We start from the raw sequence: 18,857 nt of genomic DNA, 5'->3' as shown, positions 1-18,857 counted from the left end.
AAAGAGACCCTGATCTGTAAAACAAACGGAGCAGGTTAAAATTCATGGCATCCATGTGAAAACAGTGAGTGAGTTCTTCTCTTCCCTACACATACAGATGAATGTTTCTGTTAGTCAAATCAGAAATATCGCAATAATCCTCAAGTTTAGTGGTGAAGCTGATACTGCCAAGCAGAATCACACAGAGCCGTGTGTGTGTTTGTGCGTGTGTTTGTGTGATCACAAATACATAAATTAAAGGTCTTGTACGTGTTCCGTGTAAGCCCCTGCAAATGTAAAGTTTGAAAACTGTTTTTGAGAAGAGAGGATTTTATAATATATAGTCTCACATGTATGTTGCATGCACACTTTCTGTGTATGGTGTGTGTGTGTGTGTGTGTGTGTGTGAGTACAAAGTGTCAATCACGGAGTACCGGATATGATGTGTGAGTGCCAAACGTCTGTTGCCATGGCAACAAAGCAAACATCACACTGATGTAGTTTGTACATAACACAGAATATTCACAAATAGAAACAGAAGCCCCTGTGTGTGTATGTGTGTGTGGCACGTATACTTGTGTCACTTTTCACTGAAAGAGGAGAAACTTCAGCACGCTCACGTGTGTGTTTACACACCAACACTCTATTGACGTGTCCTTCTCCTTCCCTTTGAAAACAATGGCGATTGCATATGATCGAAGACTTTCCCCTAAATAATTCAAACTGTCAGTAGTTTGAGTCATTTAGCTTTGTTTTATCATCTGCATTTATTCAGAAAATATTTGTAGTTTTTTTACGTTTACTGAGAGTGGGAGTACCTTCCCTGAACAGCAACATTTATCAGTTCACCTTTGAAGTGAGGGAATAAGTGTGTATTCCTCACATTGCACATAGTGCGGTGCATATGTTTGTGGACATCTATATCGTTGCATTTTCAGCATCTTTAATGAATATGTATTTCAGTCTCACATGTAAATTTTTCACAGTAACAAAATGAGATTATGACATAGTCTTTATATATTTGAAAGTGCCAGCCCATCTCCACCTTGTTGTGTCACTCATGAACAAACACACATACAGTTTGTGCAACACTGACTAAACACGTCACATTCTCTTAAGTACACGTGAATGCACTTTTTCGCTCCTTTTCCACTGCTCTCCCTCCTTCCTGCATCTCAGTTTTGATTTCTCTGATTTTCTAAATAATTACGACACATTTTTTAACCCTTTCCTCCATCGAATTGCAGTGGCTTCACTTACCCTGTTTTCCACTTACATTTGGCTCTCCTCATCCTGGTCTACCCGGATACGGATACCCGGGAATAACATCCCCACTCCCTCCCGCCCCTGCTTTACGTAACGCTTAAAGCCCTGCATATCCTCCCTGGCCATGGCAACAACCACATCTGGATCACACAGCCATCTAGACTGGCACCAAAGCGCATGTGAAGCCCTCAAGACTTACCACAAAAGTCATTTACAATAACAATCCTATTTCCTACTGGCTGAAGCACACTCTGGGGAGATTCTCAAAATGCACTAGTATCGTGGAATTTCTCCAACACTTGGACTGCATGCATGTAAAGTTAGACAGATATTCATATTTGTTTCTGCATCTTCAAGGTCTCGGTCAACCTCACATTTACTATCACAGTTGATCATAGTTGTCGTATGCTCCTCATAAGTTTGAAATGAGTTTGTCTTTGGAATTCCTCCTCTCTCCTTCATCCCACTCTCATTCTCTCTCTCCCCTCTCCTTCTTTGCATCTCTAGCTCCACAGTTTTTGCACTGGTTCCTTGGTGCTTGCCTGATTTTTAGTCATTTATCTGCAGACTAGTAGTGCCCCCAGATGGCCAAAACACACATTACAAGTCCCTTCTTGCTGGATGGAGGGATCTGGGTCTTGAAACGGTGCTCTCAAGTTTGTGTTTTGTATATTTTCCCTGCTTCCTGCTTCTTCTTGTTTGGGGCAAGGTTAATGAGAATGCACATGCACACTGAGACTGTGTTAGTTTTCTCTGTGCTCTTTGTATTGTATGAAATACTGTACGTGTAGCATTGTTTTAAACTTTCAGTAAAACTAGAACAAAGCCAGGACACAAATCTCATGCAGTCATCCCTGTCAGTGCCATAATCCATGCAAAACTGATTGGATACATTTAATTTGAAGCATAGATGTTGATGGTCAGTGGCAGACTGGTGACCACGGGCGACACAGGAACCTGTGCCCAACATAGCTGTTGCCATGGTAACTGCAAAAGACTGCTGGATTGAGTTATAATTGGACGGAGCAAATGTTGGGTTGTGGGAGGGAGAGACATGCAGCACAGGGGTGGAAGATGAATTAGGGGATGAGAGAGATGGGATGGCAGAGTCAGCGAAGGCGGTGCTCCGGCGTAGGTGAGGAGGAGGAAAAGTTTCTTCTATGATGTCACGTGGCGTTTGACAGATGTAATTGGAGGGTAGAGACATGCGTACATATGCACATTAAAAGCATGATGTCTGTAAGAGGAGACAGCCAATGAAAGCTGCTGAACACCTACACAGATACTGCACTGCCAGCACAGCAGCAGGGAGAGATAGTTAAGCTTCGCTTAGGGGAATTTCTCTTCTTCTGTTTTTCTTCACACCTTCTCTCTTACTCTTGCCAGACTTCACCGCTTATCTCTGTTTTATATGACTAAGCGCTAAAATTCTGTGGTTTCCCACCACCATCTCATGTTGACTACAGTTCCTATGTGCAGCTTTGTGTGCGTGCAGTCGACAGATTGTTTTTATCATTCTTACATTCCTGTATTAAGCCAGAATTCTGTCACATTCAAACCGGGGGGAAACACATTCATCTGCACTCAATAATTGGTTGGATGTAGTTCATTACTGAAGGCTTGTAATGTTTACTCAGGGTTGCAACCACTGAGCAGCCACAATAATCCTGCATCTCCACCCCTGCCTTCTTTTACCATCTTTTCCTTTCATTCACTGAGCCAAGCTGTCAAGCTCCCTCCCCTTAACACACAGTGATTGCTGGATTGACTTGTTGAAGTGCAGATGATAAGCCTTAATCGCTCACTTGCCTATTTAACCCTTACTGAAAGAGACTTTGGCACAGTCACCTCTTGCTTTAAAAGAACTGTCTGAGTAAAGAATGTTGTAAAGATGTTATTTTTTGTTTTGGGATGTTTTGTAGTTTTTGAGGTTGTGTAGTTGCACAAATCCCAATTCAGACCTTTTTGTGTAACCCAGGACTTGATGGGTTAAATGTTTTACTACAGTGCTGCTAATGGCTCTTACAACCCTCATTGGTCAGACATTAATGGCTGACAATGGAAATTAAGTCCTCACAGAATTATATTTCTCTTATGGACATAAACATGAGAAAAGTTAAATATGGTTTCTTGACTCACTAAGAAGCCATACAACGTGTCTGCTTCCTGTCTCTATCTTCTGTGTCATGCTGTACATAATAGGCATCGGTAAATACTTTTTCTTTGTCTCCCCCATTTCTGGCCCCCCACACCCTTCCTCCCTTTAAGAGAAGTTCTGTTTTCACAAGTTGTTTTGTCTCCTCCCTCCCTCCCTGCTTCTCCTGCTGAAAATGACTCTCAGTCTATTTTTACCCTGTGGTCCTCTCTCTCTTGTAGCCTGTTCCACCCATTTTCCTCTCTTTCTAAACCACCCCTTACTCTCCTATTTTCAATTCTCCTATTCTTTTACGTGTCTCGCCTTGTCCCCACTGAGTGTTGCATGACAACATTTAAAATTAAGTCTGGAGGAGGCATGTTTGATGAAAAGATGGAAAATGTTTGGGCTGGTGGAAAATGAGATCACTTTCCTCTCTACTTTGAGCTGTGAGGGTATGGTGTCACCAGAGAATCTGGTTTATAACCCATCTCTGGACTGATTTATAAAACAGGGAGCACAATGAGTGTATTAATAATATAGCTGTAATGGGTGGGGATGTGCACCGCAATACATTAAACCTCATCAACCGTTCATCCTCGGTGCAGGAGACCAAAAGCAGCGTGGCAGGTAAACAGCAGATAACACACCAGCGCCTCCCTGCACGGATGGTCTTTATGGGTATTAAAGCTAGAGTCGAGCATTTGTAAGGAGGAGGGAATCTGTCTGACTTCTGTTAAGCCATTGGTTGGCCTATATCTGAGTGTCGGTGTTTGGTTGGCTCTTCTGCACATCAGTCAAGGTTTACTACGAACTCTCCACCAATAACGTAGCCAGGGGTGGACTTATCGAAAATAATACAAAAATACACACTTTCGATGTGTAACCTGAACGCCACATACGCGTTCCGAATGAATACACAGAGTTACTTTAAGCATTTATGTTTACTTGTACTGTATGTGTTAAAGAAGTTCGCCTTCTGCGGGGAAAAGTACAAGCCGGGTGAAATTTGCATATGACTGGCATTCCAGCGCACACTCCCGCCAATCAAAGTCCGCGGCGGGATGATGACAGGAGCCCCCCTCGACCAATAGCAGAGTGAGAGTGGTGGAGGGAGGCGGGACAATGCTGGGCGAGGTTGACAGGACGAGTACGGGGGGGGCAAACAGCCTAGTTTACAACAAGAGGAAGAGGGAGGGAAAGAGAAAGAAAGGGCCAAGGCTTGCAAGAGACACAACGAGACAAAAATAAGGGAGTAAACTCGGACTGGGAGCTTGGAGATGCCATACGGGGACTTTTGTGGGCCATAACAACACTCGTAACAACAACTATTACGCGGACTGGACTGTGTGCGCGCCGATGTCGTCCGCACGAAGTGGCTAGCTAACCTGCTGCAGACAGACGGACCTATCCAACCTAACGTCGGTGGTTTTTAAAGTCCCCCTCCCACCGGGTTCGGGGTCCTGTATTCGGGCATTTTGAACCAGCCGCTCGTTCGCTGCCTTGGCAGCTTGAGCCGAGGAAGAGCAGTAAAATACAACAGCAGCTGCGGCGATTTATCCCCGTTTTCTCCTCGCTGACTGGAGCCAGGAGTCCTCATCGTGTTGTAGTCTCATCAGTTGCTAGCTAACGTCAGGTTTGTGGCCAGATTGGCCAGGTAGGATGTGAGCTGCTAAATTGTACCGTACAGAAGAACTGGCTACTGTTAATAGACACGATAGCGTTTAAAGGCTTCCTTAGTAATCAAACTGATGGACAGCAGGCTCGTAAGCACAGGGTGATGGATGAATGCACCAGATTTACGGTCAAAGACATCTGCTTATGCGTGCTTACCAGGGATAAACCCAAGTTGGTCTGTGTTCTTTTATAGGTGATTGTTGATTTGGGCACGTAATTATAACTGTATTGCCAGGTTAAAGCAGGTGCATATCACATTTAACAGTGGTAAGTAATGGAAGGAACAAGTTAATTTTTTTCAGTAATGCACTTGTCAAACAGCTCCTTTGGCAGTCTGTATAAACGAATACACCTTTTTTGTAGTTGAGACATGAGAACAATTGCGTTTCTTTTGCTTGTGTCTGTGCGGCGGGTGCACGACCAGGGGCGTTCCCGAGAGGTTGGTCCAATTTGGAGCGGTGCACTTGAGGCTCCGTTTATTGCAAGAGGCAGCTAATTTTGCGTCTCGTATGTGGATCAGCAAGTATTACAGCGGGTGCTTTCAGTAAACAGCGCACAATAAGCAGATTCACACTCGTTTAAAGCTTAATAGAGGGTCTCATTGGCTTTGATCACACCAATTTGGTTGTTGCAGCTTGATCGATAAGGTGCTCTCCTACATCAGCCCTTCCGCTGTTGGAGGGTGCTTCTTGATACCTGCCGAGCCCACCTGCCCGCCTCTGTACTGTAGCGCGCAGCACGGTTTGACATGGCCCAGAAAGACTGCGTAGTATCCGGGCGGATGTTTTAACCCAGGCCGTGGATGGGCTAGAGGCCTTGTTAACCCCTTCGTGGCCAAGCTGCTGTAGTAATGTAAACAAACAGGGAGAGAGGGCATCGGGGGTAATTAGACCAAAGGGAGGAGGAACCTCGCCCTTGATCATAATCATTTTTTCACAGTGGTTCGTCTATACACTGTTGCATCCTGACAATTTTAACTTAAGTTGTGCTTTTTTAAATATTAGTCGTTTATAGTACATTTTGTCCACTCATGTTTGATCGTGCGTTGTTGGATTGCGGCATTCTGCGATACAAAGTGATTGATTCTACTCTCGTGTTTTAAGAACATAAAATGATACTCTGTGTGCCACATTTTAAAACCCCCCATCCTGGCGGATGGCGATGCCGTAATTATTGTGAATGATGACTGCAACCTGTAGGGATGAAACTGTTACAGACAACATTGAGCTCCTGTCGTCTTCTATGAGCTTCCCAGCAATATCAATCTGAGATGTTGGATTAAGGATGTTCCCATTCCCGGATTTCTTTGTGTCGTAGAAGAGAGAGATTTTTTAAAAGGACATATCATTGTACTTCTTTTTCATTTTTGGGGAAAAACATTAGGGATTTCATTCAGCCATGTTCTCATCAGAGAATCCCCAGTATCTCCGCCAAGGATTAAGCATGTTTGGTTAGTCCATGTCACCTACCTATATTTGTATGGTTATTTTTGATAGTTTTATATGCATACATTGTTACATTCTTGTTTGTAATAGTTTGTTATCCTAACCTAATCTTAAAGGACGGGGTGTTTAATAAATATGTTATAATGAAAACAGAAATATTAGGAGGTAAACAGCCTTTGAAGTATTTCATAAACAGCTTCTGTTCTCCATCCAGCCTGTTACTGAGAACAGAGAGTCCTTTTGTACATCTGCTGTTATTGGAGTGATTTAACCAGTTAAGTGGATGGAGGTCTGCTACTGTGGCAGCACTTAGAGTCTTAGTAGTAGGACTCATGTTTTTTTCTGCCAAGTAATTAAATGCCTTTGCCTGCTGCCCCAGATGTTAACCAGCCCCTGGTTAAATGGATAGAAATAAGCCTAATAGAGCTTTTCTCTTTGTCTGATGTGTTTTCATCCAAAACAATGAAACAGGCTGCATAATCACATTGCAAACTCATTAAAGAATTAGTAAATAGTTTTTGTGAGTACAATTGTAGCTTTGATTTCTTCGGAAAATAAAATAAGTAAATAAAATAAAAATTCAAATCAAAACACATTTAAAGCAAAAGGATATTCGTAGATAGATATTATGAAGTCTGGTGAATTTGAATCTGGTGTCTGATATGGAACCATAAAATAACATTTTAATAACTTGAACTCTTTTCTTCTGCAGTGTGGACCAATGTTGAGCCCCGGTCAGTTCCAGTCTTCCCTTGGCATTCATTGGTCCCTTTCCTAGCACCCACCCAATCAGATGCTGCTTGTCAGCCCGGAGAGGGTCAGCACCCAGTCAACCACCCCCAAGCAGCCAGTTTGAAATCAGGTAGTGGTATACATTTGTAAAGCAGAGCATATATGATTATCATCAGTGTCATTTTTCATTTGCTTTGTCCTGAACTGGCTTTCTTGTCTTTGTTGTTTTTCCTCAGAGTGTCAGGGGGTGGCAGCGCTGTCACAGGAGCCTGCAGAGGCACCTCCTACTGTAGAGAGAGGTCTGCCACCCCGGCCTCCCCCCTCTTCTGATGAGCCGCCTCCAGAGAAGGAGAAAGGAGATGCAGAGAGGGAGAGGCCTGACAGTGAAACGGAGAGTGATGTGGATGACCCGTAAGAGCAGCTTTCTTTTTGTTTTAAAGGATTTTGTAGGGCATTCAGTACCCTTGTGTCCTGTTAAAGTGGTTATGTATTAGTCCAAGCCAGCCTTCACAGTCATTTTCTGTGTGGTGCTGTGTACCCACACATACAGTAAGGGAGTGTGATATTTTCTGTATCCTCGCTCTAATTTGGGCAGAAGAGCTCAATGCCAGAACAAAGCAGATGGGAACAAAAGCATTCCATCTCTGGTCTCTATCACTATATGAAAGGCAATGGCCAGGCTGTCAGCCATTGAAATGGATGAGCTATCTGCTGAAACTGCTGATCTATCTCATGGGAGATGAACTACTTGTTCTGTGTCTGCATCTAATATTCTTGCAACTTTAAAGTAAATAATACCTAGTGTGATGTACAATATCCTTCCGAAGTTTGAAGCAATGCTACTGGATTTGAAGAGTTTTCTTGAAAACTGTACAAGTCCAGTTTGCCTCTCTTCAACCTTCTAAATGAAAATGACCTGGATGACTGAGAATCACTCTGTTTTTTATTTTTAAAGAGGGAAAGAAAAATTGTGCTCATGGGTAAAGCTGAATATGAGTACAGTCTTCAAGAAAATGATTATTTGTCTCCTTTAGCTTCCTCCCTGGGGTTGTAGCAGAGCAGCCCCTCTCTACATCACCTGTAAAAAGACGCACTCAGTCCCTCAGTGCGCTCCCCAAAGACGGAGATAAGAACAGCCCAGGAAAGGTAAATTTCTCACGTGCTCCCTCAACATCACAGTTTTCATTGTTCATTTAACCAAAGCATTATATGTCTTTGTTTTTTTACACACTCTTTTCAGAGGGAGAAGGACCACATCCGGCGACCTATGAATGCTTTTATGATTTTCAGTAAGCGTCATAGAGCATTAGTGCACCAGCGGCACCCAAACCAGGACAACAGGACAGTCAGCAAGATTCTGGGGGAGTGGTGGTATGCACTGGGACCTAAAGAGAAACAGAAGTACCACGATTTGGCCTTCCAGGTACACATGTGCAATTGTAGACAGAAAAACACACAATGTAATGAGATACTGTATAACCTATAGTACATGTATGGGTGTGTTACGGCCCAGTTAGTCCAGGGGATGAGGGGAAGCAACAATAATGTTTCCCGGGCCTGATAAAGAGACAGTTGATATTGATATTTATTAAATCCCCAGTATCTCTGATATTTATCACACCGGCACAGGGTGTATGTAGGGATGTATGTATGCATAGATGGATGGATATTTATCTATATACAATATATGTGTGCGTGTTGTTCCCAGGTAAAAGAGGCCCACTTTAAGGCCCACCCGGACTGGAAGTGGTGCAACAAAGATAGGAAGAAGTCCAGCTCTGAAGGTCGTGGGGTCCCAGGGGGTAAAGACATCAGAGAGCGGAGCATGTCTGAATCCACAGGTTAGTCTTATCTGCTTTCACAACAGGATTATTCTTATTCTCCTGTTGCCTTAACGGTCCCATTTTTGTCCCTTGGTAGAGCCCCATTCTGTGGAGTTGAAGGGTGTTGGTCCAGGTCTAGTGGGAGGGTCTGAGAGGAGCACAGGAGAGGGGCATGTGGGCCAGCTTACACGTCCCAGAGCCTTCTCTCAAAGTGCCATGCACAGCCTGGAGCGTAGTGATAGGGGTAACACACAAGCCCTGGCAGAACTGGCACAGGTAAGTGTGGAAAAAAGTTAGTTTTAAGCACAACTTTAAAAGTAAAATTGAAGAATCTTTGCAGGAATTCCTAACTATTAAATACAGTAGATTTTCTTTGCTGTACCATCCTTTCTTTTACTCTGACAGATTGAGAAAAGAAAAACAACTTAACATGTCTCTTAATTCTTTCAGATGTGTGGAGATGGTGGCACTCAGTTTTCCAACCATGCTCCTCCACTGTCACAGTCACAGCGGGGGGTCAGTGAGGACATGACCAGTGATGAGGAGAGGATGGTCATCTGTGAGGAGGAGGGAGATGACGATGTAATTGGTGAGAAATGAGCCCTGCTGCACTTATGAAGCCACATTAGATTAAAGAAATAAAATATTTGTACACTGATTCTGGTGTCACAGACCTACTTTATAGGTTGAAGATTACAGCAGCTGAATGTGTAAACCTCATTCAGTGGTAAAGTGAGAGGGCAGCTACAATAAATAAAACAGCACCAAAGACTAATTTAGGTTCATTTGCTATTTAACTACAAGATTGGAAAGAGGGCCAACTACCTTGGATACAATTTATGAACAATCTCAGGTCAAAAAACTGGTGTTATTCACACACCACAATTTGTTCAAACACTATGAGTGGATTATTTAAGTTTAAAGGATTGTCATGTGTAGCTGTAGTGTATTTTTCTTTCTTCCACAGAGGACCCTTATCCTAGCAGCTCCATTGACCTGAAGTGTAAAGAGCGGGTGACTGACAGTGATAGTGAAAACGGATCAGGAGATGAAAGTGATCGCAAGGTAACATTTCGGTGGCAGGGAAACATATATTGGGAGTTATTGCTCTTGATGATTGCTCTTGATGATGTGTCTTTTCTCTTTTCAGAGGGTGTTTGCTCCAGTCATCTGCTCCTCAGCATCATCCTCCTCCTCACACCATACACCTCATGGCAGGAGTGTCTCACTGTCATCTTACCCCACCAGCAAACGTTACGACGAGGGAAGATCCGGGGGTGGAGGTTTATCAGACCACAGGAGGAAGGAAAGAGGAGAGGACACATTTGGGAGTAATGGAGGTGGAAGTGGGCAAGCCCCTTCTCTCTCCCTCTCCTCCAGTCAGTCAGTCATGTCCACTTCTCCAGCTAGAGGGCCTCCATCCTCATCAGTAGGTTCAGTCCTGGGTATTGGTGCTGTGAGGGTGGCCTCCACAGTGGTGACCAATGTAATGCGTCCAGTTATCAGCACGCCGCTTCCCATTGCCAGCAAATCCAGAGATGGAGGCACATCATCCAGCCCACATCCACCAGAGCGGAAGTCCCTGACTCCCCAACAGCAGCCACAAGTTCTGATAGGTTCAGGAGCAGGAGGCGGGGCCACAGGCACAGGGGGTGGGTACTACTCTTCATCATCACCTAATCCTGTAGGTGCAGGTGCTGGGCCAGGTGGTGTGGTGACTAATTTGGTGTTAGGAGGGACTTTGTCTGGTCAACCTGCTGTACAGCTCATCACCCCTTCCCCCCAGCCTCAGCCATCCCAGCAGCAGGCCTTTCCCTCCACAGCAGTTTCAGCTCCACATAACCAAAACAATGGGCCCATGCCTCTGCCCCTGCTGCAGCCCCAGTTCCTTCCTACATCCTCCCTTGCACCCCCTGGGGGTAAGGCCATCACACAAGTTCAATACATTCTGCCCACCTTACCTGCCAACTCCAACCCTAAGAGTCCACCTCAACAGCTCAGCCAGCCAACCAGTATCTTCAACCTGCCCACAGCTCCACCTACACACATGTCTTTGGCCAATGGAAAGCAGCAGGTTACAACTTCACTGACAGCATATACATCCAGCCAGACAGTGGGAGTGGTCAGCCCAGGAACTAGAGGTGAAAGAAGTCACAACAGTATGATATACTTGGTGATATGTGGTGACACCTAATTAAATGCTCATTACCCCTCAATTTCTGTCGTTACAGTGCAAACACAGTCTCCGGTGCTCCAGGGTAAAATGCTGGTACCCATGGCAACAGTACGGACTGCACCAGCTCCTGCCCAGCAGTTTCCTATTGTCGCTCCACCACTTCCTGTCCAGAACGGTGCTCAACCTGGAAGCAAGGTTAGTTAGTACTGTGCTGTTAAAATGCAAACTTTTTTAAACTGTTGTCATTTTGTTAATACTGCCAGGCAAAGTACCTATTCATTGTTCTCCTGAATTCTTCGTGGATTTCCTCTCCAGATCATTCAGATAGCTCCCATGCCTGTGGTCCAGTCCCAGCTCCCTCAGGGTGGAGCAGTGCATCCTGCCAGCCCTTTCCCTGTGACAGTGGGCACAGCTGCTGTGGTAGCTCCAGGATCTGCCCCCTCCCAGGCTGTGCTGCTGCCCCAGGCACCCACCAGGTAGGAAACAGCCGCTGTTATTTTTCCTCCTTATAAAATGGATTGCAAAATATACATTGGCAGCCTTTAATCTGCGTGTCTCAGCAGCTTTTAACTTCTTCCCTTCTATTGACTTAAAAGGAAAAAAAGAATTGCTTTACCTACAGATTACACTGCATGTGAGAAAAACAAGGAGTTCCAAGTGGGGCAGCTTTAATTCTTTATTGTCAAGGTAACTAATAGCAGTGTTAAAACTGCATTTAGTACAATAAATGATCTTCAGTGGAGCACTTGTGAATCAGATAAAGTAATGGTATTTCAGAGTTCTCTGTTTTGGTCCATGACAGTCAACATGCAGACTGAACTGCAGGACCCAACAATGTTACAAATCAGATGCCTGGAAGGGGCTATAAATAGATTAAAGTAAAGCTTGACTCAGCTCTGATAGGCAGCCATTTATGAACATATGTCAGCCTTGCTCACTCTAGACCCTCACACCCCTGAGCTACTATTGATCGCAGTAATCGTTCTGTTATTGCCCGTTTCTTTTTGCTTAATTTACCATTTCTGTATTTGCGCTGTTATATGTACATTGCTGCCATTACTAATATGCTTCTCATGTATACTACATCAGCTGTTAAATGACAAGCTACTCATGGGACTTCATTTTGAAACTTTAATAAACATCCCTTAACACACAATAATTCTACATGAATCATTATGGGCTGAAATAAATTGAATAAATAAATTATAATATAATATATAATTAAATAAAAATAAATAAATTTTAGGCCGAATAAAAGACCCAATGAATGCCTACACATCTGATAATTACACATCAGGAACATTCTTTGTTACTTGTGGCAATGTCCAATTTCTTAAAGCCAACTGAGTAGACAATGCGAGAAACCGAAACTCCTGTAGGGGTATAGCTGTAACAGTGCAGCTGTATTCTGGATGTGTTAGTCATGCTGCTGGTGGCCCAGGTTGCCTCTGCCTGCCACCCCCACACTACCTCTTAGCTTATCTCTCTCAAACACACACACAAAGCTCTAGTCATCTAGTGCTACTTGCTGTGATGTACACTCACCAACTGACCCTCACTGCAGCACTTCTCTTTTTGTCTTCCTCTTTCCTTTGAATTGTGTTTCTGTTCCCTACATTCTCAGTCTCCCTCATTATTTTTACACCACTACCACACTTCTAATGATTTCTTTTACTGTAAATACTGTAAATTACATACTGTCATCACCCCTGCTGTCTCTCTTTGCCTTTTTCTTCATGTTTTTTTAAATATTAAGTGTACCCTATGTTTTTTTTCTCCTCTAATCATGTCTCTTGTTTCCAGGATCACCTATGTCCAGTCCACTCCAGGGGTCCCATCCACTCTGCCTCTGGTCTCCACGACAACAGGCTCTTCCCCCACCCATCAAGCGCTGCCAGTGCCAGGATCTGCATATGTTCCGTCACCCCTAGCAACACTTGGGTTCACAGCCATTGCACCACCTGGACAGACGTTGGTACAGCCACTGATTGCAGGTCAGTGCTGTGCAGATTCTGCACTTTATACACTCACTCTGTGTTGTTTAGTGTGGAGCAGGCTGTTCGAGCTACTGCAATGTCATACAGCAGCCTCTGAGTCCAGAACTGATAAGTTGTTAAAATCCAAATCTCTGTTCTTTTTTTTCCAGGCATCACTGTTTAATTAATGATGCCTGTTGTTTTAGTGAAGGGTTGGGAAAATTGTATATGTGTTCCTTTTTGTGCGTAACACCCTGAAGTACAGCACCATGAACTGTGGTGGAATAAACACTTTGTTTGATAAAATCCGGTGACTGCCCAACATCAGAATCAGCTTTATTGGCCAAGTATGTACCACATACAAGGAATTTTGCTAGATTGCTAATTAACAAAGTTACAATAAATACAACGTTTACAAGAACACAACATTAGCTTGAACTTACTGCTTAAGATAAGCTTAAGGATAGGCATTTATTGAGCAAAATTTATAAATGTGTAATGCTCGTTGTTTGGTGTTTGAGGAGTGCTGACAGAATGTTCTGACTTCAGTTGAGATAATCTGCAGGGGTGAACTGTACAGCCAGGGAGCAAGATCAGTAGACACGGATATCAGCTGTAGTGAGGTTGTGCTTAAAAGGGAGGTGTTGATGAAGGCTAATCATTTTTATACTTATAGGCTATTTCAGTCTTCAGCAATTGGGGTAGCTCTGGTAAATACAAAACTTAGTGAATTCCAACACAGATTAAACACTTTGTTTGATCAAAATAAATATGTGTTAATAACCTTAAGTAACCCGTAAATAAAATGGGTCAAAGCTGATTATGTCATATCAGTTAAATAACATAATGATCATGTTTACTCATGAGCCATGTTTTTTGCTTTATCGCTATTTGATGATGTATACTAAGGATCGGATAAAGGTATTCCCTTACATAAAACAAATAAGTGAAGGAACAACAAGGAAACTCTTGCCTGTAAATACTTAGTAAGTTATTGCACACTTTCTCCAATCAGTCGGCCATACAGTTGCACAATGGGGACTGACAGTGACTGACAAGACAGATGGTTTCATTAATTTGTCAGATTAATTGGAAGTATAGATGTGATGTGTACATTTAATAATGTGAAGATATAATCACTGTTACAAGTATAATTGGCCTATTGGCCTCCTGTCTTTTTGATCCAGGTCAGCCACCCCTCTTGGCCACAGCTCAGTCTCCTCAACCCTCTACCCCAGCCTCTGCTTCAGGCTCTGGGGGCCAGATAGTCACTGCCATCTACCCTCCTCCTTCACCTAATGTCACCATGGCAACAGGGGTGGTCTCCATGGCAGCAGTACCCCCCAGTGTGGTCTACTCTGTCTCCAGCCCTTCAAGTGCCTCCCCTCACATCCTGCCCAAACACACCACAGCTTCAACCGCCATCACGCACCCACATCCACACCCACATCCACAGCCCCATCAAGACAGACAACCTGAAAGGCATCTGCCTCCGGACAGACCCACAGATCGACAAACTGACAGGCAGTCTGAGAGGCAGGCAGAACTGCTGACACATTCGGACAGACAGCTTGAGAGGCAGGCACAGACCTCCAGCAGTAGCGGCTCAGTGGCACCTCCCAGTGGCTCAGTTGTGTCCATCAGGCCCTGCAGTCCTCCTCTTCAGATCCAAACACCTGGTATGGGCTGTTTTTTGTCAAATTTTTTGTGTAGGCAAATTTTCTACGTCTGTACTGAATTATTTCACTGACATTTTTTTTCACGTTTATGTTTTTTACAGGTAGTACACCAGGTACACCCAAGCTAACCCAGCTTCCAGTCCGAATTCCTCAGAAAGTTAAGGCCACAGTGGCAACTATTCCTGTGGGCAGCTATGATGGAGGAAGCAGAGGAAAAGAAAGAGAGAGGGACAAAGAGCGAGAGAGAGAGAAGGAGCGAGAAAAAGAAAGGGAGAAAGAGAGGGAAGCTGCAGTCAACACTCATTTCTCATTTGATCCTGAGCCGGTGAGGCAGACAGGGTCTCCAGCAACACATCCCATTGAGGATCCCAGCGTCCTCTGACAGACCCCTGGAGGGCTCTTGTGCTGCAGACTCCTCTGAAACAAGAAACAGGGAAAGCACAACCACCAAAGAGGTGAGAGGAACCACACACACTGGTTTTCAGCTCAACTGTAATAGAACAACCTGCCCAGCTGCTCACACATAGTATGGTGCATTGAACTCTGTGTGCAGGCTGGGTGGAAGGAGTCCCTTCCCTCTTCTCCCCTCCCCCCTCCATCAGCCACAGAACCAGCTCTGCCCCCACCTCAGACTGACAAAGATGGTCCTACACCCAAAAAGGTCAAAGCCCGCCCACCGCCACTGAAGAAGACGTTTGACTCTGTGGACAAGTGAGTTTAAACATCTGCGAATGTTTTATGTAAAAATTATTGGCGAACTGTGTATATATACTGTGTACTCTGTGTGGTTGTGTGTATTGGACTGGCAGGGTGCTGTCGGAGGTATACTTCGAGGAACGCTTCGCGGAGCTGCCAGAGTTTCGACCTGAGGAGGTTTTGCCTTCACCCACTCTGCAGAGCCTGGCCACTTCACCCCGCGCCATCCTGGGCAGCTACCGCCGCAAGAGGAAGAACTCTACAGGTCTCACCATAGCCAAACAGAACACACTGACTCAAAGCTGTTTTATTTTTTCTGTTCTAGGTTTTAAAGTCAATTTCTTGTGTGCTTTTAGATATGGACTTGGCCACAGAAGATCAAGTCTCTCCAAAGAGAAAAAGTCGGAGGCGCTCTAGCTGCAGTTCTGAGCCCAACACACCTAAAAGTGCTGCCAAGTGTGAGGGAGACATCTTTACCTTTGATAGAGCAGGTAATGTTCACATAAAAGAAACATGAAATAAATGATTATATAGTTGATGTTCATTTAATTCAGATTGTGATGTGTGTATTCATATGCAATGTAGCAAAAGGGGCAAGAGTTGAAGCAGAGCTGTTGTGCATGTGTGCTTGCATCCTTAACCAGGGTGTATTATTTTATCTTCTCCATTCCTATCTATCTTTCCTTTGCTTCTGAAAGCTTTGACCTCTACTGTCTGTTCTGTGACATGTTATATCTGCTGCTGTTGATGCCTGCTCTTTGCTGCAGCTTTAGGTTTTCCACGTATGCACATGGAAAGGCAGGCAAAACATACAGCATCAATGCATCTGACTAAACTAATTTTTTTTCCTGCTTGTTCCCACCTTTCAGAATATAAAAATGAAGATTAATGTTTGTACTTACCAGGATATCTAACAGGTCCATCTGAATGTTTCTCTTCCAGGCACAGATAATGAAGACATACTAGCAGAACTGGAGTTTGAGAAGGTCCCGTACTCCTCTCTTCGACGCACACTGGACCAGAGGAGAGCACTGGTCATGCAGCTCTTCCAGGAGCAGGGCTTCTTCCCATCAGGTAAGATACAAAATAAAAACATCTGAGCCTTTTCACAATTAAGTTTGACTTCCAATTGATTTTTCCATTTTTTTGTTGTTTTTTTTTTGCCTCCAGCTCAGGCCACTGCTGCCTTCCAGACAAGATACTCTGACATATTTCCCACCAAGGTGTGTTTGCAGCTGAAGATCAGGGAGGTGCGGCAGAAGATCATGCAGACAGCTGCTCCCTCAGATGCCTCTGGTTTGAGTGGCCCAGAATTGGCCCTTTCCCTCCCTGGACCTTCTGGCTCACAGTCAGGTGAAGGGTCAGGGAAAGGAGGTGGAGATCTGCAGGATGAAGAAGTGGAACAAGGGATCGAAGCAAGTCCAGAGGATCCTCAAGATTCGCAGGACTCTTCTAGATGAGGGGTGCTGACATGTGAGATTGACCAATCAGTGTCTGCTGACTCTCTACATGCATTCAACCTACTCCACATTTTCTTATTTTTTTTCTTTCCATCCTCAGCAGCCAAACATTGAGAGATGTTTGTATGCAGTGTTTTTATGTGCGACCCTTCCACCAAAAAAGACATAAACATTAAAAACAAAAACAGTGGCACAAAAACTACCACCACACATACACCCACAAACTCTTAATTCCCACACTTGAATTAGCACTCTGTATTAACAAGCTTGGAGAAAGCACCCATTGATGCCAGTGAACGAAGGACCATTGTGTACAGCTGCACTCATTTGCCTTGAAGAAGAAAGGGTTCTCGTTTTGGATGGAGAAACCTGTTTAATCCATTCTGAGATGGTGAAAAGTGAAAAGCAGTTTTAAAAGAGAGACATTCTGTGTTTTGATAATTGATTTTAATAGTTTAAGGGGAATAAAAGCAGTGAGTATCTGCTTGAGGAACAATCTGTATGTAAACTTAACTGTTATGAGCTTGTGTGTCGTTTTTGCTGACATTTGGGGGCTGGGCCCTCAGCAGCCAGGAACGATGTGATTCAACAAGAGACGTCATTGTAGTGGACCTGAGCGATCTTTTGTTTTTCTCACCTGTGAACCTTCAGTGGAGGTCTACCAGGAGTGACTGAAAAACTGACTGAAAATTAAGTAAACTTCTGGCAGTGCCATCATTCCTTCATATTACCTGACTGGCCTCCCTTTTTATTGTGACTGACCCTAGCACATGCCAGTAGGGAGGAACCAAGCATTCCTGTGCCTCTCATTTCGCTCGCCATGAAGGAAGGAGGTGGGTCAGAGTCACTAGGCACATCCTGGCTCTTAGTTGTAGAGGTCAGGCTGATAGGACCTTAATCTCCTATTGCCAAGCAGTTTTATTAACTTTTTTAAACAATTTGATTTGTATTTAACATTGTCATATTCAGTTTGTTATTGTTTGTTGTTTTTATTCCTATGGTTATTATTATTATTACCCCTCATATCATTGTAGTGAAGCCTGGTCCTCGTTCCGTTCTCTTTGCTGGTAGATGTTTCCTTCATATCTGCCAGCGTTTGTTCTATAGTGTTTTTTTTATATATATATTTTTGGAGGCAAGTGAAAGTTGCTGCTCCACACCTGTACACTTCCTCCATTTTAGTCTTCCCTTGGCTGGCCTCGCCCCAACAAGGACCTGCGGTGCAGTTATTTTTATTGTTCATTTTAAAGTGGAAAACAAAACACGACACGGACCTTTGTATTCTTTCAGCAGTAATAAGACGTATGGTTTTAGACAGCCCTGTTATGCCTCTCTGTCCCTTGCTACGTCTGATTCTATAGCCTCTACACATGTACTCCTTCCTCCACCTTATTTCTCCCCTCCTTCCTCCCTTTGTCACTTTAATGCTCTCTCCAGACCATTTTTTTTTCAACAGGCGGAGAGAAAACCTGAGGAAGTGACAGGAGGGGGTACCAAATTAAAAAGAGCTAGTAGGATTTAATTCTGGTTGTGTCTTTGTGCAAGACTTGGTTGTGTTGTAAATACTTACTGTAGAGTCAATAGACTCGTTATATTATTAAGGAAAAATCTGTCATTGAACATACATACTGAAGGTAAAACACAAGAAATGGAAAAACAATAATAAATATGGCTATTAATGTTTTTGTGTTTTACTCCGTTTTGTTGTTCCAGTATGCAAAAGAGGAATTTATATAAATAATTTAAGTTTGTATCTGTATCTTTCAGTATGCAAATAAAAATAGGTGTTCAATTAAAGTGACTTTATTGCTGGC

At 43.8% G+C, this 18,857-nt stretch overlaps 1 protein-coding gene across 1 annotated transcript in view; it reads left to right on the top strand.

The window, feature by feature from the left end:
* cicb (capicua transcriptional repressor b) overlaps positions 1-18,855 on the top strand; it is a 31,474-nt gene extending 12,619 nt beyond the window's left edge. The window contains 20 exon segments of the mRNA XM_028424369.1: positions 7,214-7,363; positions 7,470-7,644; positions 8,268-8,379; positions 8,474-8,656; positions 8,942-9,074; positions 9,154-9,332; positions 9,507-9,645; positions 10,024-10,121; positions 10,207-11,197; positions 11,288-11,427; positions 11,548-11,708; positions 13,036-13,226; positions 14,396-14,887; positions 14,989-15,254; positions 15,256-15,342; positions 15,441-15,598; positions 15,688-15,848; positions 15,940-16,074; positions 16,526-16,657; positions 16,754-18,855. Coding sequence (XP_028280170.1) covers positions 7,214-7,363; positions 7,470-7,644; positions 8,268-8,379; positions 8,474-8,656; positions 8,942-9,074; positions 9,154-9,332; positions 9,507-9,645; positions 10,024-10,121; positions 10,207-11,197; positions 11,288-11,427; positions 11,548-11,708; positions 13,036-13,226; positions 14,396-14,887; positions 14,989-15,254; positions 15,256-15,342; positions 15,441-15,598; positions 15,688-15,848; positions 15,940-16,074; positions 16,526-16,657; positions 16,754-17,043 — 4,373 coding nt within the window. The 3' untranslated portion in view covers positions 17,044-18,855.
* The last annotated feature ends 2 nt before the right edge of the window (positions 18,856-18,857 follow it).

This window comes from Parambassis ranga, chromosome 16, assembly GCF_900634625.1.
Source record: "Parambassis ranga chromosome 16, fParRan2.1, whole genome shotgun sequence".
Lineage (NCBI taxonomy): Eukaryota > Metazoa > Chordata > Actinopteri > Ambassidae > Parambassis > Parambassis ranga.
The sequence above is the reverse complement of the archived record's forward strand: the minus strand, read 5'-3'. Positions and strand labels throughout refer to the sequence as shown.